Here is a 23911-nt window from a genome sequence, read left to right on the forward strand (position 1 = left end):
GAAGGGACCCATGACTAAAGTGTTACTAGTTGTAAATGACCTTTTCCTAAGAACGCTAACCCTCCAAGGTCCTTGCTTCCAAATTCCTTAGAGACTGATGTTATCCCTAACCCACTTCAACTTAAAAGTATATAAACAGCCACTCTTCCTGACCCCGGTTCATTTCCTTCTGCCCATAGGTCTTGTCCCATGTTTTAATAAAACCACCCTGTTTACATCGAAGATGCCTCAAGAATTCTTTCTTGACCATTGGCTGCAAACCCCAACATTTTCAGATCAGATAACAGTGGGGGCGGAATGAGTGGTGGTAACTAAGGTTTTTCCAACTCTGTGATGCTACTCATGGCCAAGGTAAGGCAGACTCCAAATGGAACCTCTTTCCTTCGCCCTGCACTTGATTCTTCCAAGTGCATTACCTACAACCCAGGCCTCCTTTCTTCCCATTCCACACACACACTGTTCAGCACACAGTGGAAAGTCTTATTCCAGGAAATATCTGAATCCTCCAGACCACCCAGTCTGCTTCAGGCAAAATTCCTTAAATGCAGGTTTGTGGCATCATAAATTCCATAGCAGCAAAAATTCTGCATGTCAAGAATGAGCAGTAGTGGAAAACTCACGAATTTTCCAAACAAGGACAGGCTCCAGCTGAGCTCTGCCTCCCCAGATGAGAATTATCCAAGCCAGGCTGCTCTTGCATCAAGTCCAGGAACTTGTAGGAATGGGTTACATGTAACGATTTTCAGACTACGCTGTCCCTGGGGAGCCGCTCGGATGCAGCCTGGGAGAACCCAGGCTGGTCTGTATCCAGTGCCAGCAAACGGTGAAATTCTCACATCCTGCAGAACCCTGAGGCTATGGGCAGTCAAGGGCAGAAGCCAAAACATATCCCGTGGTTCCACAGGATTCAAACAAAGAGGGAAGTGGTAGAGGAAAATTCTTGACATTCCCAACATTCTCAGCTGGCAAGAGCTGAATGGAAAAACCATTACTGAATGTTCTTTCTGGGCCATTCAGAAGAACGTTTCTGGTGTCTACACAGACCCTCTCTTTCCACGGAGAAGCAGAAGTCCTATTTAATAGACCCACTCAGATGTCCTAAAATCCAATAGTAGGTAGAGGTGAAGAGAAAAAGGGCTGGGACTATTAACAGTTATTTCTGAATAATACCGTGGTAGGCAGAGCACCACTTGTTATAATACGTCCGGATTATTTTAAAAAAACATTTTAATGGGATACACTACTTTAACAATGAGAAAGGATTTTTGAACACCCCCCACCCCGCTTCTTTCTTCTAATTTGCTAATTAAAGACAAAGAGTTTCCTTGGCATTCAGGGGTGAGGGCATTGAAGCAAAAGCACCAGGAGAAAGCTGGGTTTTAGAGGTAACTTGACCTCCACTGGACTCCTTTTTAAAAAGGAACAATGCAAACCTCCTTGGGAAGACGATGATACAGCACAAATCCAAACATCCTTCCACAACATAAGGTGTTGGTGGGAAGGGCACGGATTCGTGTTTTGGAAAAGACAAGGTAACGAACTGGCGTGTTCTCATCCTCAGAATAATGTGTAAGACAAACGTCAAGGTTTTGAAATGAGGTAGAAATACCTTTCTTCCCACCCACGTAATACCCAACTACAGAGAATCTCAACTCTACTTCTTGTCTGCTAGCAAGCCATAGGAATTGCCTCCAAGTCCAGAACTCTGCCCCACCCTGTCCAGAAGTTATCTGCATTTCTCATCGCACACAGTTTCTGTTCACGGGAAGGAAATGCCATAAGGGTTGGTCATGAGTCTCCCTCTCTCCACACTCTGCTCAGGTAGATTTGATCTCTCCCATCTGTATACAGCCCTCCTGTTCATGGTAAACATCCCGTCCTCGAGAGAGGTCTCCCTGCAGAATGGGACAGCAAAGCAAACATCACCTGGGATTACTCCCAGAATGGGACAGACTTTGACCCATGGGCCCCAAAGTGGGGGCCTGACCCAGTGCTCCCCGGCGGTGGTACTCATCCATCCTACAGCCCTCCTGGTGCCCCCAGGAAAGCCTGCCTTGCTGGGCACCCACGAGGAGCTCCTCGAGTCTGAGACAGCAGCTTGCTGGGAAGAGATCAGTGTTGCACAAAACACATTCTCAGGCGTGTGGTTTCATTCACCCAACAAAGCGCCGGGCACCCAGGCCTCTGTGCCATGTTCACCGAGAGCAGCCTGCAGACCCATCTTTCCTTTGACTGGATATCTGGAATATACAGTATTTAGATACTGTAGTGGCTACACAGCAGCCAGAAGGTTCCTGTTTTTAACTTGTGAGTTATGTTATTTACACATACCATTGAATCTATTTTTGACTTTTTAATTGTGGAAATTTTCAACCATACGCACAAGAAGACAGCATGGTACAACGCGCGTCCATGCTCTCATCTCCTAGTCTCAAGATCAGCCCGAACACATGGTCCCTGGAATATTTCCACCTCCCCTCCCACCCCACCCCCGCCACTGGAATCTTCAGAAGCAAACACTTGACGTCATAGTCTGTTAACTGTAAAGCAGAGTGGTTTTTTTCATCCAACAAAGTCAAATGGTGTCATTTTTCAAAATCCTTCTAACTTACTAGGCAGAAAATCCAAAGTTTGTCCTATGGTGTCATTTGGGCACTCGGCCCGGCCTCCCTCTCTCTCTCCCCAGCCCCTGGCCTCCTCCCCACTCCCTGAACACCCAGCCACATGGAGCCCTCAGGGTTGTCCCACAGGTCTTCCCCAGACTGAACCCACCTCTGCTAGACACCCTCACGCCCACCTTTCATTCACACTTTTTTCAACGGCCACGTCCTCTGAGAACCCTTCCTGACCCCCACTCTGGGCCATAGCAGGGGCTCAAGAAACACATAAGGGTGGAACACACATGATGAATCAATAACCCTGTGAAGGCAGGTGGGCTGGGTACAACTGTTCCCATTTTACAGATGAGAAACTGAGCTCCGAATGGTTCAGTAAATTGCCCACAGACACACAGCTCTTAAAGGCTGTAACCAGCCCTTGAATACAGGTCTTCTGACTCCAAATTCCATACCCTTTCCATTCCTTAGTTGCTTCCCCGAAATGAAATGCTGCGTCAATTGATGTAATGCTGATACGGTCTTATACTAAACATATTCAGTTCATTCAACAAGTATCTCTTGATCACCCGGTACATGACGGGGACTGTTCTAGGGAAGTGGAAGGTAGAACAGCAGTCCCCAAAGATGTCCCTATATTAATCCCTGGGACCCATAAATATGTTATGCTCCATGGCAAGGGGGCATTGAGGTTGCTAATGGAATTAAGAGTGCTGACAGCTGACCTTGAGAGGGGAAGATTATCATACAGTGTCCAGCAGCATCATCAGGGTCTTCACAAGTGACAGAGGGAGGCAAGAGAGTCAGAGAACTTGGAAGATGGCTCTGCGGCTGGCCTTGAGGATGGAGGGAGGAACGCGGGCACAAACTACGGAATGCGGGCAGCCTCTGAGAAAGGCTAGAAACGGATTCTATCCCAAAGCCTCCAGAAAGGAACACAGCCCTACCTAGGTTTTGCTCTTGGCTGGTTAGCCCTACTCGGACTCCTGACTTTCAGAACTGGGAGCGAGCTGTGAGGGATCTGTTCCAGCAGCCCCAGGAAACAAACAGAAGGTGGAGAAGAGGGGCGGAGTCAGGCCGCCTTCAAAGGGGCCGCTCTGGGGATAACCGTCTCCAAACTGAGAGCTCTGTGTTCTAAGGACACTCCAGCTGTTCCTGCTTAGACACGTCCTTTGGCACCTCAGGAGCACGCTCTTTTGTTATTAAACGAAGTCCATGTGCCTAATTCCCTTGTCACGAATGACATTCACGGGCTTGTATTTGAACCGGACTTAGGAAATTAGATGCAAGAAAGTAAAAAGCCAAGGGAAGGAGCGGGAAGGGAGAGGCAGGAATGTGGGGGGTGGGGGGAGAGGGGAGAAAAACACAACCAGGTAAAGTGCTTCTTAGCTGCTGCTTCCTCAGCGTAAGTCTTTGCCTGCGGAGAGTAGGAGAAAGGAAATTGGCCTCAACCCAGGAGGCACAGACAATGCTTCATAATTAGAAGCTACTTAGGCCGTCCCAGACCAAAATACACACCAGGAAAATGTCATTGCTTGACTTGTGAAGAATCTTCCCCTGGTGGCATGGCCCTCCCTCCCAGAACACTCCTGTCACCGTCCCCCCTCCCCCCACCACCCAGGAGGGCAGTGCAGGCAGGCCTGGAGGAGGGGAGACCTACCTACCCGGGGCACAAAGGACCAAGGTGGGGTCTACTGTGACAGAGAGATGGCTACAGGGCCAAGGGGCCTGGGCCACTTGTGAGCAGGAGAAGCTCATTCCTGCTTTGTAAGACTTGATGCCTGAGGCTACCCTCTCTGCTGTTCCTGTCTGTCCACTCCCCATTTCCTCTCCCTCACCTCTGGCCTTCCCATCGCACAGGCTTGAGGGCACAAGTGCTTGGGGTTTCCCTTAGGACTTGCTAAATTTATTTTAATATATGGGCATGTCCTTCCGCTTTCTTTCCCGCCAGTGGCATTCTCCCCCCATCTCCTAATTTCCTAAATGACGCCAACACCCCCCAACAGGGCACCTCTGGGAACCGGGTCTGCCTGTAATGGTGACTCTGGACCCTGCTGCCATCGGACACCCCAGCTCGAATGCCACAGTCACCCTTTCCTTCTGCAGCTTCTGTCACCGAGTTTTAAACATCCCTGGACCTCTTCAGCTGTAGGGGATTCCTGAGGCTTCTTCTAAAAGGAGATGATGGGGCACAGTCCTATCCCAGGAACTGTTTACCTAATTTTTAACAGCTTTTACCAGATTTGCAGGCTTCTGTGTGTCTCCTTACTACATGTCTTCATCGGGTTTTCCTTTGGAGGGGGTGTTACAGGAGTGGAGTGTGGCAAGGAGGAATATTTTCCCAATCAGGATGTCAATGCGTACTGATTAAAAGCAGCATTCTCGGGCGCCTGGGTGGTTCAGTGGGTTAAGCCTCTGCCTTCGGCTCAGGTCATGGCCTCAGGGTCCTGGGATTGAGCCCCGCATCGGGCTCTCTGCTCAGCAGGGAGCCTGCTTCCCCCTCTCTGCCCACTTGTGATCTGTCTGTCAAGTAAATGAATAAAATCTTTTAAAAATAAATAAATAAATAAATAAATAAATAAATAAAAGCAGTGTTTTCTTGTGATAGGCGGGGAAGGAAAGCAAAACCAGGGATTGACCCTCTTCCACTGAAGGTAAATTCTCTCGTGGGTGTGGGAAAGGTTTAAGGGCAAAGTAGTTTCCCTCCAGCCATGGGTGAGGAGCAGAGTCTGCCTGTGCTTTTTGCTGCTGCCGCTTGGAGCCAGGCCTGTATTGCCAGAGGCCGCAGGGCAAGCAAGAAGGAAACAAAGAACAGCTCATTCCGAGCTTCTAACAGGCCCCATTCTTCAAGGACATCCAAAGGTCAAAATTTCCTCTGACTTTGGCCACAGTCTACGAAAAGAGAACCACTCTCTTGACCACAGAGTCTGGGGCCCTGAAGAAAGAAGGAAAGAAAGCCAAAAAAGTTTCTTTTGATGTTTATCAAGCCCCAACTTGACCTCAGCTATCTGCTGCCTTCGTTCTCTTTTCTTTCTCAGGGACCCACGGGGGTATTTCAGCCTTGGCCCGGCTTGGCTGCCTCTCAGCTGGCTCTGCCTATGTCATCCTGTCCCTGTAGGAGCCTGGGAGGGCTTGCAAATGTAAGGACGAAGGAGACGAACACCAGCATAGTTCCACAGCCCACTAAGCCGTTGGCTTCTGGAGGGCACCAGCTGGAGTTTGCCTTCTTTGGGTACCCAGTTCCCAGGAAAATTCCTTTTTTTTTTTTAAGACTTTATTTATTTATTTGACAGAGAGCATGCACAAGCAGGGGGAGTGGCAGGCAGAGGGAGAAGCAGGCTCCCCACTGAGCAGGGAACCCCCATGTGGGACTCGATCTCGGGACTCCCGGATCATGACCCGAGCTGAAGATAGATGCTTAACCAACTGAGTCACCCAGGCGCCCCAACCAGGAACAAGCAAAGAGTAAACAAATCTGGATGGTGTTAATATACTTATCATATTATTTTCTGGAGTGCTTGAAACATCTTAAAATTGGGCGGGGGGGGAAGTCTGTACACTCACTATGAGAGTCACTATAAGCCTTTGAACCAATGGATTTCAGCATATTGTAACACTATTTTGAATAGTATCTATTAAGGTAATAAAATCTGGTCCTGGGTTAGATAATACTGCTGAAAAAAACTAAATCAGTGGCAATTAATACTATTTTGAAGATAGGTTCATTTTTTTTAAAAAAACATAATTTAGTCAAATATGCAGTTCAAATCTAGTAATATTTTGGTAAATTGTAAGTGATCACTTCACAAATATAACCTTATTTAGAGTTCTATATGAATTTGTCACAGGAAACACGTTTTAACATTTCAAAGATTTAATATTGTATTCAGAATTTTTTCTTTAGGTACCATTCTGAGGTCAAGGCTGTACTTCCGGTCCACAATTAGAGATGAAAACAGCTTGCAACTTGCTTATCACTTATAACTTAAAGGCTTAAGGAGTAGGTGACCTCATATTCATCTATAGATTTAACATAATCCCTATCAAATACATCTGGAGTTTTTGCAAAAATGTAAACTCCCATCCTAAAATTCCTGTGAAATGAAAGGGACACAGAATAACCGAAACAATCTTGATAAAGGACAAAGGTAGAGGACTCATACTTTCTAATTTTCAAACTTGCTGCAAAGCCTGCAGCAATCAGGGCACTGTGGTATTGGCAGAAGAGTAAAAATTAGATCAAAGAAAGAGAACTGAGTCCAGAATTAAACCACACATTCATGGTCAACTGATTATCATATCAACAAAGGTGCCAAGAAAATCAATTTGGGCAAAGAATAATCTTTTCAAAAAACTGTGCTGGGACAACTGATTTTGTATGATAGCAACACACGGAGAGTAAAGTTGAATCCCCTCCTTACAAGATATGCCAAAATAATAACAAGTGGGTCATAGAGCTAAAGACGAGAGCTGAAACTACGAAGTTCTTAGAAGAACATATAGGAATAACCCTGCGTTCGGCAAAGACAAGTGTTGGTGGGAATGCAGAACCTTGTACATTGTGGGTAGGAATATAAAATGGTGCAGTGACTTTGGAGAAGTTTGGTGGATCTTCAAAATACTAAACATAGTGTTACTAGAGGACCCATCAATTTCAGTCCCAGATATATTCCCAAGAGATTAAAAAACAAATAAAACTATCTAAATAAAAACTTGTATGTAAATGCTTAAAGCAGCATTACTCATAAGAGCCCAAATGTGGAAATGATCTAAATGTCTATCACTTGATGAATGGATAAATAAAATGTATGGCATCCATAGAATGGAGTATTAGTCAGCCATGAAAAAGAAGGAAGCACTGATTCAAGTTACAATGTGGATGAATATTGGTAACATTATACTAAGTGTAAGAAGCCAGTAGCCAAAACACTCAGCATGATTCCATTTATATGAAATGTCCAGAGGAGGTGAATCTAGAGGCAGAATGCTGCCAAGGGCTGGGGGACTTAGGAAGAAATGGGAAATGACTTAATGGATTTAAAATTAATTGTGGCAACAGTTGCACAATCTTAATATACTAGAGTCCACTGAACTGTACCCTTTAAGTGAGCCAATTGTATGGTCTGTGAATTATATCTCATTAAATGTGGGTTTGTATTTTTTTTTTATTTTTTAAAAGATTTTATTTATTTACTTGACAGAGAGAGATCACAAGTAGGCAGAGAGGCAGGCAGGGGGGGGGGGGGAAACAGGCTACCTGCTGAGCAAGGAGTCCAATGCGGGGCACGATCCCAGGACCTGAGATCATGACCTAAGTTGAAGGCAGAGGCTTAACACACTGAGCCACCCAGGTGCCCCTGTTTTTCTTCCCCCCCCCCTTTTTTTTAAGATTTTATTTATTTATTTGAGAAAGAACATGAGCAGCAGGGAAAGGGAGAAGCAGGCTTCCTGCTCAGCAGGGAGCCCGACGAGGGGCTTGATCCCAGGACCCTGGGATCATGACCTGAGCTGAAGGCAGACACTTCACAGACTGAGCCACCCAGGCACACCTCAATAAAGCTGTTTCTCCAAAAGAGAGGTAATACCCTACATGCTGATAATCCCCACAGAAACAAATGCAGACAAAAGCATTTATCAGTTCATTTTATTTCCAACCACTAAGACTCCAGGATGGATTATCCAAAAAAGAGGAAAGCATGGCTCAGCTGCTTCACAGGTGAACCAGGGAATGAAAACAAAAAGCTGATGAGACTGAAGCTTCAAGCAAGTCTAAAACAGATGCAGGAGTGGACAGGAAAAGAGTTCCCCTGTCAAGGAACAGGTAAATAGAGAATTTCACACCACAGCTACTTTCACTGGGCTCTTTTCAGAAACATGGGGAGGGACCATCTCAGGGACCAGGAAGTAATGAGTATACAGTGGACCCTTGAACATGGGTTTGAACTGCACAAATCCACTTAAAGGCAGATTTTTTTATAGTCCAGTACTGTAAACCCATTTTCTGTTACGATTTTCTAATAACATTTTCTTTTCTAGAGCTGGCTTTATGGTAGGAGTACAGTATATGACATGTATCACACACAATATGTGTTCTCAGAAAGGCTTCTTGGCAACAGCAGGTACCAGTAGTTATGTTTTTTGGGGGGGGAGGGGTCCAAAGTTGTACGTGGATTTTCAGCTGTGTGGAGGGTCAGCACACCTAACCCCCACGTTGTTCAAGGGTCCGCTGTATCTCAAAAGCCACAGGAGGGCAACCACTATCTCTACAGTTTCAGATTTCTTCACAGGAAATTCATTTTGGATGAAACATTGTAGAGCGGGTGAAAGTAGAACTCAGTGGGGAGAGACTGAGGTAGGCTCTGAAAAGAAGTTCAAGACCCCACAAAGTGGAGCCTCCGAAGTACACAGATTGAGAGAACCCAGTAGAAGCCTGTGGCAGACGACATGATGACCAACAATTGAGTGTTCGCCTCTGCGTGAACCGCTGTTTATGCAGTGTAGTTTCTCACTTCCTCTAAAGGCCGTGTCTCGCTGTCACTTGACTTTGGGCTGAGCCACATGCCTTGTCTCAGCCAATGGAATGTAGGTCATGTGCTGTGGGCTCGGTCGGACCCTCACATTAAGAGGCCTTGCATCTGTGCCTCGCTTCTCGTGCTTCTGCATCAACCGAGGAGAGCTTCCTCAGGTAGCTACTGCCTCTCTAACCCCAGAATGAACAAGCAAGCCTCAGCCACCACACAGAAAGACCCACAGCTTGAGGCAGAGCCACTTTAGCTAGAGAGCTCTGTAATTTTTTTAAAGATTTTATTTATTTATTTGACATACAGAGATCACAAGTAGGCAGAGAGACAGGCAGAGAGAGAGAGGGAAGCAGACTCCCTGCTGAGCAGAGAGCCCAATGCGGGGCTCGATCCCAGGACCCTGAGATCAGAACCTTAGCCGAAGGCAGCGGCTTTAATCCCCTGAGCCACCCAGGCGCCCCAAGCTCTGTAATATTTTTTATAAATTTTCTAAAAGTATAAAATTTTTCGTTTTTGTTTCTGTAGACTCCATACCCACTGTGGAGCCCAACATGGCGCTTGAACTCACAACCCTCAGATCGAGATCTGAGTGGAGATCAAGAGTCAGCCATTTAACTGACTGAGCCACCCAGGCATCCCAGTATAAGAATACTTTTAAATAAAAAGATTTTAAAAAAAAGAAGAATTAACATACATAGCCATTATTAACTAAACACCTGAAATAGTTAATAATGGTATTCTAAATTCTAAATTATTGTATCCCAAATTCTAAACAAAGTCTTGTTTATTTAAGATCAAATGCAGAATTCGACAACAGTTCCATCTTTTATTAGATCATACAGGTCCTATACAGTATTCAATATTGTTCTTACTTAGCATTTCTTGCATTTTCAGTGTTCCGTCAATTTTTAAAATACCCCAAAAAGACAGTAGTTAAAAATTATATACCTTCCTATACAAATCTTTGCATCATGTCATTTTTACCATTAAGTTCAAAACTCCATAATTCCTGCTAAGTATTGGGGAGGGGCTATTTTTTAGTCTGCACATGTGTTCTCCAATTTCATCTTTAAAAAGTATATAATGATGAACTTGATTTCAGAAGTCAATCTAGTCAACTCCAGATATGTTAGAGTCAGAGGAGAGCTTTTATTCTAACAAAGAACCATCAATTCACCTTTGCGGAATTTGTGACTGTGGTGCATTTGAAACCCAAATTTTATAAATACAACAATTCTTTCTGAGGCGGTAGGGCAGATAGAGAGCCATAACACTGACTTCAACCCAAGTGAAACAAGATAATGAGATGATGTTCATATTTGTTCATGTTAAATTCTTAGAATAATATTGTTCTTACAGATCAGATCAAGAAAATGAAGCACGGAATTCTTTCAAGATATGAACATTTTAATGGAGTTATCCTATGAATTGCAATTGTAGTTTTTTTTTTAAGATTTTATTTATTTATTTGACAGACAGAGATCACAAGTAGGCAGAGAGGCAGGCGGTGGGGGGCGGTGGGCAGCCTCCCTGCTGAGCAGAGAGCCCAATGCGGGGCTCGATCGCAGAGCCCTGAGATCACGACCTGAGCCGAAGGCAGAGGCTTAACCCACTGAGCCATCCAGGCGCCCCTGTCATTGTGTTTTAAAGCAAAAACAGAATGACTTGGAAGCACACATCTAGAACGTGGAGACTGCAATTCCTATTGATGAGACTTTATTTTCGGGGGGAGGGCAGAGGGAGAGAGAGAATCCCAAGCAGGCTCCATGCTCAGCATGGAGCCCGATATGGGGCTTGATCTCATAACCCCTAGACGGTTACCTGAGCCAAAATCAGGAGTTGGCCACTTAACCGACTGAGCCACCCGGGTGCCCCCAAACATTTTTAGTAACAATGAGGATATTCTAGACCCCAGTTTATGTGGAAAAGCAAAGAAGGGAGTGAAAAGGAAACCCAAAGGGAAAGATGGATGTGTCGACACAGTAGGACGGAAGTCTCATCTCCCCATCACAAACCTTGATCAGTGGGAGACAGAAGGACAAAGCTGGGCAGATAAATTCCTTTCTCTCCCCTGGGACCACTTTGAGCTCCTCTGAGCTCACAGGAGTCATCTGCTGACCTACTGCTGAGTTCTCCTCACAGATCACAAAGCAGAAACCAGCACAACAACTCATTCCAAGAGGACAGGATAAAAACCCCCAAAAGCCCACACCAACACTACAACATGGACACTCCAATGGCACTCTTGCCCCCTCTCCACCCGTCTTGACAGCAACAAACTGAATATACAAATCTCGAAAACGGTGAGCTCCTAAAAAATTGGATTCAACAATCACTTGGTTAATTGAAAATGGTTAAATCTGAAAACACTTTTTTACAGAGGTGGTTTATGGATTACCAGTTGCCATTGAAAGGATCACAGGATGTCTGCCATATATAGTTGAATGAAAAGCTAATTAAGACAGCATATCAAGAACGCACACTCTCTTCTACGAGAGAGGGAGGAAAAGAGGGCTCCTTTGATATTTCCCGTACTAAGATGGAAGAGTGATTTTTTCAAGACTATGAATTTGTGCCACAAATGTAGTCCAGAATTAATATCGTGTATGCTAGGCAGAAGTGTTTTGATAATTCCACAAATAAACAAATACTGAGTAATTAACACATGCAAAGCACTGCACTGAGCATTACCCCCCTTTGAGGACACAGAATCGATGTCTTCATCTTATCAAATCATAAATCCAAGGAGATTTTGTTTGTTTAAAATTGTGAAGACTAAAAAGAACAGGAGCCAATTTCTACAAGGATATGGAGGGATAATGGAGCGTGCTGGGCTCCAACAATTAATGAGACAGAACAAATAGCAGAAGGCACATGCAGCAGCCGGGAAGGTATTTTTAGCTCCAACATTAGGCAGCGTCATTATAAGCACGATTAAATCCAGCAACAAGCCACCAGCATAGCTGAGAAAATGCCATCACTGGAGAGATGTGAGACTGCATGGAGGGATAGCAGACAAGGACGGCCTAAGGATAACTAAATCAGGCCTTCGAGGGTTCGAGGGTTCGATGACCACAAAGGCTGTGCAGGCATTTCTCGCACACTCTCCACAAATCTAAATTCTAAAAAGCATCCCCCTGAAGTTATCACCCAAAAGTCAGTCCCTCCTCCCGGAAGCACGAGTTGGCCTTGCACACATAATACTAATAATTACAATAATAGATACTAGTAATAATATCTATAATACTAATTACTAATATCTATAATACTAATAATTACAATAATAGATACTAGTAATAATATCTATAACTCTGATACAATAACACAATAAATAGTATACGTTACAACACGTACAATATAATAACATATATAATACTAAACTTTCAAAAGTTACATACATTGCAACATAGGCACAGATGTCTATCCTCTCCAATCGTCCAATTTTAGGAAAAGCAATTAGAATAATTAGAAATCTGTTCGTACGGAAGATTTTCTATTGCTGTTTTGCTTTGAGATGGTCAGAGAGCAAGCTACAAACTACAGTAGTCACTTTAGAGAACCAAATTTCATCAAAAGCAGTCACCTACTTGAATTATGTCAGAATAAGTAAAGACATGTCAAATACTCTGTTTAGCTTACACCAAAATCTCTCTTCAGGAACACTGTTATTACCAAGTGAAAACCGCAGGTTATAAAGAACGCTGAGGGCTTTGGGATGCCTGGGTGGCTCAGTGGGTTAAACCGCTGCCTTCGGCTCGGGTCATGATCCCAGGGTCCTGGGATCAAGTCCCGCATCGGGCTCTCTGCTCAGCAGGGAGCTTGCTTCTCTCTCTCTCTCTGCCTGGTTGTGTGCTCGTGCGCGTTCTCTCTCTCTCTCTCTCTGACAAATAAATAAATAAATAAAATCTTAAAAAAAAAAAAAAAAGGAAGAAGAACCCTGAGCGCTTTGATATGAAGTTACCAACACACGCATAGTGAGAGAGCTGCAGAATGGTCACTAATGTCAAAAGTGGGAACTAGACTTATTGCGGGGATCATTTCACAATGGATAAGAATATCAAATCACTACGATGTACACCTGAAGCTAATATTGTATGTCAATCATTCTTCAATGTAAAAACTAAGTTTAAAAAACAGTGGAGATATCTGGGAGGTGGGATTTTTGGATAATTTTACTCTCGGCTGCATGGCTTTTGTGTGATTTTTCAAGCAGAGCAAAACTACAAAGCAAAGCTCAGGACCCAGACTGCTGGATCCAGATTTCAGCTTTCCACCTAACGGGCTGTGTGACCTTGAGCAAGTGATTTAACCTCCTTGTCCCTCTGTGACCTCACGTATAAAGAGGGATAAAATAGTCCCCACTTCAGAGTGCTGCGAGAGTACTAAGGGTATTTGTTGGTACACAGAAGGCATGCAAACAGTGCAAGGAATGTAGCTAGCCCTTGGGAAATACCCACCAATAGTAGAAGCAGTAGTATGGCTAAGACTTTTGGTAAAATTGACTGACGCTCATTAAAAGTGGCTGCAAAAGCAGCTACTTCATGGCCAAAAGTAAAAATGGGAGCAAGAAAGCTTCTCTGCTTAAGTTTTAATTAATAACCAAAACACCAAACACCAAACCCCAAAACCCTAGCAGATCTACATACTACAAATACACGTACATAGCAGATAAAAAGGAAGCTATGTAAAGACGAGATCCCTGAGTATAGGTAGCGACTTCGTATGTGCAAATCTGTGCTCTCAACTTAGCAGCGAAACAGAAGACGTTCTAATGAGGTTAGCATTTGTAGGCCAGAAGATTTGTCCTGATTAAGGAGAAAGACATCTTTAAAACCCTAGTAGCCTTAATCTATAAATGCTGGAGTAGGGAGTTATATAAAATGAAAGTGACAGAAACACACACTTGACTAGTTAGGAGCTGATAACGAAAAGGATGTTTTATCCCAAACCCTGGGTTCTCTTGCTTTGAGGGATAGATCATCAATAATGGAATTCAGTAGCATATTACAAGGTGGTAAGAGCTGTGGAGAAAAAGGAAGTGAGTGGAGCAAGGATGGGAAAAGGGGAAGTGTTGACCTTTGAAGAGGATAGGTCAGTAGAGAAGGTGACACGTGAGCGTGAATCAGACAAGCTCAACCTAGTTTACTCCATAATCATTAGCTTTGATGAAAGGTTTTTTTTTTTTTTTTAAGATTTTATTTATTTATTTGACAGAGAGAGAGAGAGAGATCACTAGCAGGCAAAGAGGCAGGCAGAGAGAGATGGGGAAGCAGTCTCCCTGCTGAGCCGAGAGCCCAACGCGGGGCTCAATCCCAGAGCCCTGAGATCATGACCTGAGCCAACGGCAGAGGCTTAACCCACTGAGCCACCCAGACGCCCCTCTCTGATGAAAGTTTTGAGCAGGATGGAAGCCCCCATGGAAGACAAGCTAGTGGTTATCCCTGTCACTTATCTGGACCGCCTCTTTCAACTTTGATAATACACACTCCAGTGCTCACACTGTCCTGTTATAGACACACTGTGTTGGTAACCATTTCACTTTTTAAAATCTAAAAACACAAGCTTCTTAAATAATCCTCTCCGTCAACATTTTTGGCAGATCAAAGGAATTAGGAATGAGACAAGTCATTGGATGTTTCTGGTAACCCAACGTCCATTGTCCCATTTTCCAGTAAGAGAACCCAGATTTTCCTCGGGTAACTAAGTCTACGGGACTTCCCACCGGTGTGGCTCAGGTGGGGCTGATGGCAGCCCCTCCCTCTAGGGGTAGTGTATTACTGGGCCTACAAATAGGAGTGCCAAATCCCCCTTGAACACTACTACAGAGTGTCAGGTTCAGGAGTGGAACACGTGACCAAACCTGGCAATGAGACACGGGGCATAACTTGCAGAAAAGGGGTGCTGTTGTCTGTGGGACTCCTTAGGTGGCAGAATGTGGGCCTGGGGTCACAGATGGAGACATCCTTGCCACCCTTAGGGAAGAGAAGGATGTGAGTCTGCCTAAAAATGAAGCCAGTCTAGAGGGAAGCAAGCAGAGAAACAGGGACAGAGCAGGGTGCCTCTGACAATACATTTGAAGGACTTGAACTTGGCCCTGACTCAAGAGGGCGACCCCATACATTTTTCACAGAGTGGAAGAACACATTTCCTTTTCTGATTAAATCACTGAAGCTGGGTTCCTCTCACTTGCAACCAAGTGTCTTGCCAAATACAAAAAAACCTTCCTTTGGGGACCGGGCTCAGTATTTTCCCTAGGAAGCCAACAACCTGTACACTTACCCGTTCCTGCCCAGCAGTGTCCCAGATGAGGAACTTGTGAAGCTCATTTCCACAAGGCACGGTTTTGGTCATAAAAGATGCCCTGAAAAAGAGAATCAACATCTCCACGTTACCAGGCACCCCTAAAATCTTCATAAAGACTCCTGTTTCACCCAAGTTCCTCTTGCCTCAGCAAGACTCCCCAAGCTCCCACTTGGGGGGGCCTCTAAGAGGAAAGAAGGGCTGCTAGAATCCCGTCACCCAAAAGAAAATATTCTTCATATTCTGGTAGTCCAAATGGAGGCTTAAGGAAGGAAATTGTTTTTAAAAAGCCAAGAATGCGGGGCGCCTGTGTGGCTCAGTGGGTTAAGCCTCTGCCTTCGCCTCAGGTCACAATCTCAGGGTCCTGGGATGGAGCCCCACATCAGGCTTTCTGCTCAGAATGGAGCCTGCACTCCCCTCTATCTCTGCCTGCCTCTCTGCCTACTTGTGATCTCTCTCTGTCAAATAAATAAAATCTTAAAAAAAAAAAAAAAAAGCCAAGAATGCATTCAAACCCCGGGCTTCCAAAAACACGGTCCTGAGATAGTATGCTCAATTGTTCTCAGATAATATGCCCCAAATCTCAGGAAAGAAAATAAAACCTAAGTTTTTAAAAATATATTATTACAACGGTAAAGAATGGACAGGGCAGCTAGTCTCTGGGCAAGTCGCAGTGTGGGCCTTGCGATGGCACACAGAAAACTGCCTTCCATACTCAGCCAGGCTATGCACCCAACACACCATATCTCATTCCCACCTGCTTTTATACATGCAGGGGTAAAGGTTGGTGGTTCACCAAATATTTACGTTTTCTCCATTAAAAAAAGAAAAGGAAGGATTCGAAACCCTCAGCAGAGAATGAAACACTTGATAGTTTCTTTTTTGCATATTTCCTGTTAATAAACCTTTCCTTTGTGTTCATGAAAGACATAAAGATACAGTACGTGGAAAGTTTATACCCTTGACTTTTTTTGTTTTCTGTGAGATAAAGCCTCCCATTCACGAAAATGTAGTGAGTCTCCCCAACAGTGGGACAACGAGACATGAAAAGCCTCCTCATGTGATGGAACTAAGAAGTGGATACAAGCCCTGACCAGCACTCTGGCCAAAACCAGTTCACCTGAACGTAATCCTAAGAAACCAATAAGGCAACTCCAGAATGTGGAGCATTCTACAAGACAACTGGCCCAAATCCTTCAAGTAAGTCAACGTCATGAAAAGCAAACAAGACAAAAGGCAGGAAGATTGTTCTAGAATCTAAATTAAGAGAGAAGAAAGAGATAAAACAACCAAATGGCCCTTGGCTGAATCTGGAATTAGGAGGGAAATAACTTTTATAAAAGACATTTTGAGGACAACTGGAAATTTAAATTTAGTCATTGAATCTGTAGTAATTTTTCTAGGGGCGCATGGGTGGCTCAGTTGGTTAAGCATCTGACTCTTGCTTTTAGCTCAGGCCATGATCTCAGGGTCATGGGATCAAGCCCCTCACTGGGCTCCACACTCAGCATGTAGTTGCTTGTCCCTTTTCCTCTGCTCCTCCCCGACCCTTTCTCTCCTCTCTCTTTTTCAAATAAATAAATAAAAACTTTTTTAAAAAATTAATTTTCTATGTGTGATAATGGTATCCTCATTATGTTATTCTCAGGAGAGGCAAAGTAGAGTTTTTCGGGGTAAGGTGTCAGGCTGTCTACCCTGCTTCCTATGGCCCAGCCGACTCATCCCGTCCAGCACACTGTCCAGCCCTACGTCACTCAGCACTCACCCCAGTAATGTTTCCTCAACTTCTCCTACTTTTCCTCAAAACTAAGAGGCAAACTACACAAGTCCCAAGTAGAAAAGCATATGTTCCTGCAATTCCCACACACTCGTCAAAACATACACAAAGCCAAAAGTTCATAGTTTTATTTATCAAATGACGATTGTACTAAATGGAAGTTCTAAGTGTTTTTCTAAGTGATTCTAAGAGAATAAGTGACCAATATTATCAAAACCACAACTGTCCCATGATGCTTTATTTCTTTTTAAGTGCTTAAAATACAGACAGATTACTGATAAGAGTAAATATATTCCAAAAATGGAAATGTCTTTATTATTTTTCCCATTACAAAAGCAATAGACGGACATACCAAAAAAGAAACTCAAAAAATGAAAGCACAGGAGAAATAGAAATTAATCGTCACATCACCAGTGAGTCACAATCACTGCTAATAAGTTGGTGTACGTCCTTCTGAATTATTTTTATACAGTGATTACACCCATAATTGCTCATAGTCTGCATACACTTTGTTTTCCCTCCACTCGATGTTATCATGGACATCTTTCCATTTACGTAACTATAGATCAACATCTTCATCTAAAATGACTAAATATATTACACCATGCTATGGCTTTACTACCCACTGATGGATATTTTGGTCACCTATTTTCCACTGTTCTGACAATGATTAAATGGATATCTTTGTACTTATATCTTTGTGTCCTTGTGCAACTATTTCCTTAGAAACAGACATGCCACACTGGGTGGGACCAGCCTACACACCCATGACGACAATGTTGGAGATGCCCTTCTCCCCAGCCAATCCTGATCTCTCAAATCTTTTCCAGTAGGGTAAGGAGAAATGATACATCATTCCCATTTTTATTATGCTTCTTATAACTTTGAACGTCATTTTAGTGTTTAATGTTCACTTGCATTTTTCTTTAGTAAAAATTTAGTTTGTGACCTTTGCCCACTGTTTCGTTGGAGTGCTCCTCCTTTTCCTCTTCACTTCTTGAGTATTTTACACTAATTTTTGTAATAGTGTGTTTTAAATAATATTTTTTTCTGTTTTAACCTTTGGCCTTTATTTAGAGAATTTTTCCATAAATACCTTGGGTTTTGTTTTTACTTTGATGTAAGCCAGATTTTCATTCGTTCTTCAATAAACTCTAGGCACTGGGATAAATAATACACCAAACGGGCCCTTAAAAAGTTCTCAGGCTTAGAAAATTAAGTTCATGCCTTTAAAAATCTTGGAAACAGAGATTTTTAGAGATGGAAAAAACATGCAATATCCAGGCCGACCTCTTCACTCTACAGATCAGGGGGTAAAATCCGAGTCCTGAGAGACTGCCTTGCCCATGGTCAAAGAGTCTACCAGCACAGTCAGGAACAAAACGCAGAGGCCTGCCCTCTCTTCCAGCAGGGTAGAAGGAGCGGTTAGATAGCCCCTCAGTTTCTCCATCTGAGAAACAGAACCAATACATACTTTGCATATCTGGGGGAGCTGTTGTAGGATCAAATGAGGGAATGACATCTGCGAAATTCCTGCTTGACACACAGTAAGCCTTCGAAGTACAGCTTTTTATAGCTGTCATGCTGATCACACACACACACACACACACACTCATGTACACACCCCTCTCTATTCCTCATTTCCTGCCACTAGAGAAAAGACTACTGATATTTGAAATGATGACTGACAATCCTTATTCTTTTGGTTGGTTGGGTTGTTGGGTTTTTTTTTTTTTCCCTTTAACAGCTTTGCTTGCATTCCATCTTAAAAAGCTCAAGTAACTTTCCTTCTCATTAGATTATCTTCCAGACTGGTAGAGGGCGGGGAGCCTTGGCAATGCTGAATGGACTTCATTATCTGTGGGAACCAAAATCTGGCAGAGAAGTAACACAATTACCTTGTAAAAGTCGAAACAGAAAGGGGGACACACACATACACACACACACACACACACACACACACACACACATATATGTTCAAGATGTCAACACAATCTGCTTGAATAGCAAAGCCAAGATTTTTCATTGTGAGTCACAGACGATAAGAATGAACTCTTTCGATGCTGAAACAATGACATTTTACAGCCCATGGCTTTTCCCCGGTGATAGTTTGATCAGAGTGGGAAGAACAAGGGTGGACTTTGAAAGTGGACTCACTTGGTCGGAGTCATCAGTTCACTGCTCACTGGCCTTGCGTGCCTCAACAAGTCACCCAGCTGCCCTGATTCTTGGGGCCAGCAGCGTTAAGAGTGAGAAAGGCCCTGAGCCAGGGGCCTGAACTCAAATGTCTTCAGGACCAGGCGGCAACCATACAAATGAGCCAAGGGGACTAGGTCTAAAATTAATACTGATAAAAATAATAGTAACAGTAAACAGCAGAAGGGCTGTGGAAAGAAGAGTCCGCCCACCCACATACACAGCAACCGAGGCTCAGGGACAGTGGTTTCTGCCATGTGGGCATGGGTACCCGGTATACCAAGTCTACTGATTTTTTAAAAGAAGCCAGAAATGCAAGTTCATTACGCAAAAATCTCCTAATTCTTCATTAGTGGCTTAAAAATGTTAAAGCAATGGGCAGGCTAAACAAAACACAGGGCTAAACCAGAGTCCCAGTGCACCAAACCCAGCAGCTAGACCATGAGCACGGTGGTCCGTATATTACACCATCCAAGAAAGGCATTTGTTCCTGCTAGCTTTAGTTTTCCAAAGCTGGGGTGTGAGGACACTTTTTTCAAAATCATAAGAGAACGTAAATTTTGAGTGGGTTTTTTAATTGGGCAATTGAACTATGTCAGGAAATGACAACAGATAAGAATGGTAGAGCCCATCTCAACCTTGACTCCAGAAGAAAAGTGAGGAATGTAGGTAGAAAGCAAAACAGCCCAGAATTTACAGTCACTTAATATTATGTTTATGAAGAAATTTTAAAGTATGAGAAAATGCTTCAGTTTGAAGTTTAGCAGAAAACAGCAATTCAAAATCATATATACAAAAATGTTTTAAGAGGGACGCCTGGGTGGCTCAGTGGGTTAAGCCTCTGCATTCGGCTCAGGTCATGCTCTCGGGGTCCTGGGATTGAGCCCCGCATCTCTCTCTGCCTGCCTCTCTGCCTACTTGTGATCTCTGTCTGTTGAATAAATAAATAAAATCTAAAAAAAAAAAAAGTTTAAAAAAATGATAACTTCAATGCCTTAAATGGAAAATACAATCATTAAAAATCATTGTTTTTTTTTAAAGTTTTTATGTATTTATTTATTTGAGAGAGAGAAAGAGAGGTGTTGAGGAGAGAGATAGGGCAGGGAAGAGCAGAGGGAGAGAGACAAGCAGACTCCATGCTGAATGCAGAGGCTAACACAGGGCTTGATCCCATGGCCCTGAGATCATGACCTGAGCTGAAACCAAGAGTCAGACGCTTAACTGACTGAGCCACCCAGGTGCCCCCAAATCACTGCTTTTTTATACAATGATGTATGTCAATTATTTCTCCATAAAACTGGGGAAACTTGTTTTTAAAGACCATTTAGTAAAGTGGAATTCATAATACAATGTTAAATTACTAAAGATTTTATATACATCTAGCAAAAAAACTGGAAGAAGGTGTATTAGATATTTACGGTAGCTACTCCACAAGGCAAATTATGGGTAGGATTTTTTTTTCAAGATTTTATTTATTTATTTGAGAGAGAGAGAGAGAGATAGCAAGAGATAGAACACGAGCAGGCGGGAGAAGGAGAAGCAGGCTCCCCAACACAGGGCTCAATCCCAGCACCCCAGGATCTTGATCTGAGCCCAACGCAGACATTTAACCAACTGAACCACCCGGGTGCCCCAGATTATGGGTGGTTTTTATATTTTCTTCACAGTTTTCTTCATTTTCAATTTTTATGAATATATAATAAGAGAAAATAGTATTTCCATCATGTTTCTAAAGATTAAAATGTTCTAAATATATTCAAAAGAAAAGATGATTAAAAAATTGTATGTGCACTATGATTCCAATTTTTATAAATTCTGTGGTTTTTTTAGAATGAACATGAAATTTATAATCAGAAAAATTAGACCTTAATCTTGACTCTGTCAAAGAACTATACATGTAAGTGTTCCATTTATTTTGTCTTCTAAGAAATTTGTATTTATGAAAGAAAAATAAGGCAGAAGATGGAGAATGCATGTTGTGCCATGTCAGGTAGAATATGATATCATTTTTGGTTTTAGAAATTATGTATTTGTTCATCTGCATAGACACAGAAAACACTAAAAGAAGTATTTAAATATGCACTTTAGACTCTAAATATTGATAATATAAATTGAAGAAAATGGGATCAGAGAGCTAGTAAAATCCTCTGAGTTCAGTTTTTATTTTACATTTCTATGTATGGTCTGAATTTTTCATAATAAGCCTTATAATTTGAGAAATGAATACATAATGTTTTAATTAATGGACTTTTTTAGAGAAGTATTAGGTTTACAGAAAAGAGTGAGGGTAAAGTACAGAGAGTTTCCATATAGTACATAATTTTTTTTAAAAACCCAAATCCACCACAATGCATTTATTACACAAAGCATGGTCAACAGGATTTGACTGTCTCCAAAATGGATACCAGTGGTCCATACCAATCCCCATCAGAATGTTGCCCCTCCCACCATGAGGGGGGATTTACTTCTCCTCCCTTGAATCTGAGCTGGCATTATGACTTGCTTCACTCAAGATACTATGACCCAAATGATCTACCACTTATAGGCACAACAATGCTTATACCTATGTGTAAAAGTCATGCTTGGCACTTATAAATCTTTGGTAAGAACATGCATTGCCTTTTTATTTAGAAAAATCATTGCAAAAGGAAAACATATTTGTTATTAAAAATGAACATTTTTAAGTCTAAAAAGGAGAAGATGAGAGTCTCCTCCATTTTCCAAAACCACTCTTCAGTTCTTCAGACTTAATCACTCTTAGAGGTTTTGCTTTTACTAAACATACAGAGGGAAAAATTAAGGAAAATACAAGTACATCACAGAGAAGAATGAAAAGAATTTCATCTATAAAACAGTTCTGGGGGGCCTGGGTGGCTCAGTCAATTAAGGGTCTGCCTTCAGCTCAGGTCATGATCTCAGGATCCCAAGATCAAGCCCCGCCTTGGGCTCCCTGCTCAGCAGGGAGCCTGTTTCTCCCTCTCCTTCTGTCCCTTCCCCTCCAACCCCCAACCCCCAGGTCATGTGCTCTCTCTCTCTCTTTAGTTTTGCTCTCTCCCTCAAATAAACAAATAAAATCTTTAAAAGTAAGTAAGTAAATAAATAAATAATAAATAAATAAATAAACCTGTCCCTGATGGGGAGCCTCAGGGCTCAGTGGGTTCAGTGCCCAACTCTTGGTTTTGGCTCAGCGGGGAGTATGCTTTAAGATTCTCTCCCTCTGCCCCTCCCCCCTCTCAAATTAAAAAAAAAAAAGAAGATCTATTTAAAAAAAAAATGTCAGCACCTGGATGGCTCAGTTGGTTAAGCGATTGCCTTTGTCTCAGGTCATGATCCTGGAGTTCCAGGATCGAGTCCCACATCGGGCTCCTGACCCTTCCCCCTTTCATGCTCTCTCTCATTCTCTCTCAGATGAATAAATAAAGTCTTTAAAATAAATGCCCCAATCCATGGAAATGCCTATTGAGAGCCAACATTCACGGCTCTCTCCCATTGTGTACACCTTGCAAGCAGAGGCACAGTCTTTCTCCCAGACTGTGTTTTCAAGAACGTTTGCATAGCAAATAGTCTTGGAAGAGAAAAATAAGGTCTCCTTCTGGAGGGAAGCACAGACATGCATACTGCCCATTATAAAATATTTGGGCTCCCTAAACTCGGGGGTCCTCTCTCAGAACTCAACCCACTACATATAGCATGTCGCCTGATCCTCTTCACATCACCTGACAGGAAATTAGTGTTCCAGGAACAAATACAAAATGAGAACGCTCCCAACTACTACTACTTCTCCTGTGTCTGATCCAGGATTCATGTGTCCTCTGCCAGTATCTGTGCTAACTTGTTAGCTTGGCATCATGAGTCTTGGTGCATATTTTCACAAACATGTTTCTTAAGCCATTTTAAGCTACAAAATGTAGTGGATTTTCTCACCTACCTCACTCTGACTACTGACCTATTGACCAACTGCTGGAGCATCTACTTTTACCCTGCTATGAATCTTCTCCACTTACAAGTGACAGAGACAATCGCCCCTGTCCTCATCAATCCCACAGTGTTCCCAAAACACAGACACACATTCTTTCCCTTCTGAAGGAGACAAAGCATTTGCTATCTGCAAAAAGCATGATATCTTCAGGGAGAAAACTAAGTGCGGCCAATTTCAAAAAGAGTGAGAAAGTAAGCACGTGCAAAATGGCACAGCAAAGCACATCTGGCAAAAGCATCTGTAGAAAGGGGAAAATGGAATCGGAAAATGCTCCTAGATTCTAAGTTTGGGGTCTCAGACATGAGCAATCTACCTCTCCTCCCCAAGCATAAGAATGGAAATGCTAACACTCTACTAATCCAGAAAGGAAAATCCATCTGCCCCCCAGACTGTGGACAACTGTGCTGTGTGAGTGGACCGTGTTTCCAGGCTTCCTGGCAGGCAACTCAAAGCAGGACCTTCAGGGATTTGTCCTGAGTCTCATCTTCCATCTGGAAATAAAGCCGACGTGATTTGCAGAGTA

At 43.0% G+C, this 23911-nt stretch overlaps 1 protein-coding gene across 1 annotated transcript in view; it reads right to left on the minus strand.

Moving 5' to 3' along the window:
* The window catches only part of RAB31 (RAB31, member RAS oncogene family), a 132828-nt gene that overhangs the window by 50046 nt on the left and 58871 nt on the right, over positions 1-23911 (minus strand). The window contains exon 3 of the mRNA XM_046025861.1: positions 15416-15497. Within this exon, the coding sequence (XP_045881817.1) occupies positions 15416-15497 (82 nt within the window). The remainder of the gene's footprint in view (positions 1-15415; positions 15498-23911) is intronic.

Source organism: Meles meles, chromosome 12 (genome assembly GCF_922984935.1).
Source record: "Meles meles chromosome 12, mMelMel3.1 paternal haplotype, whole genome shotgun sequence".
Taxonomy (NCBI): Eukaryota; Metazoa; Chordata; class Mammalia; order Carnivora; family Mustelidae; genus Meles; species Meles meles.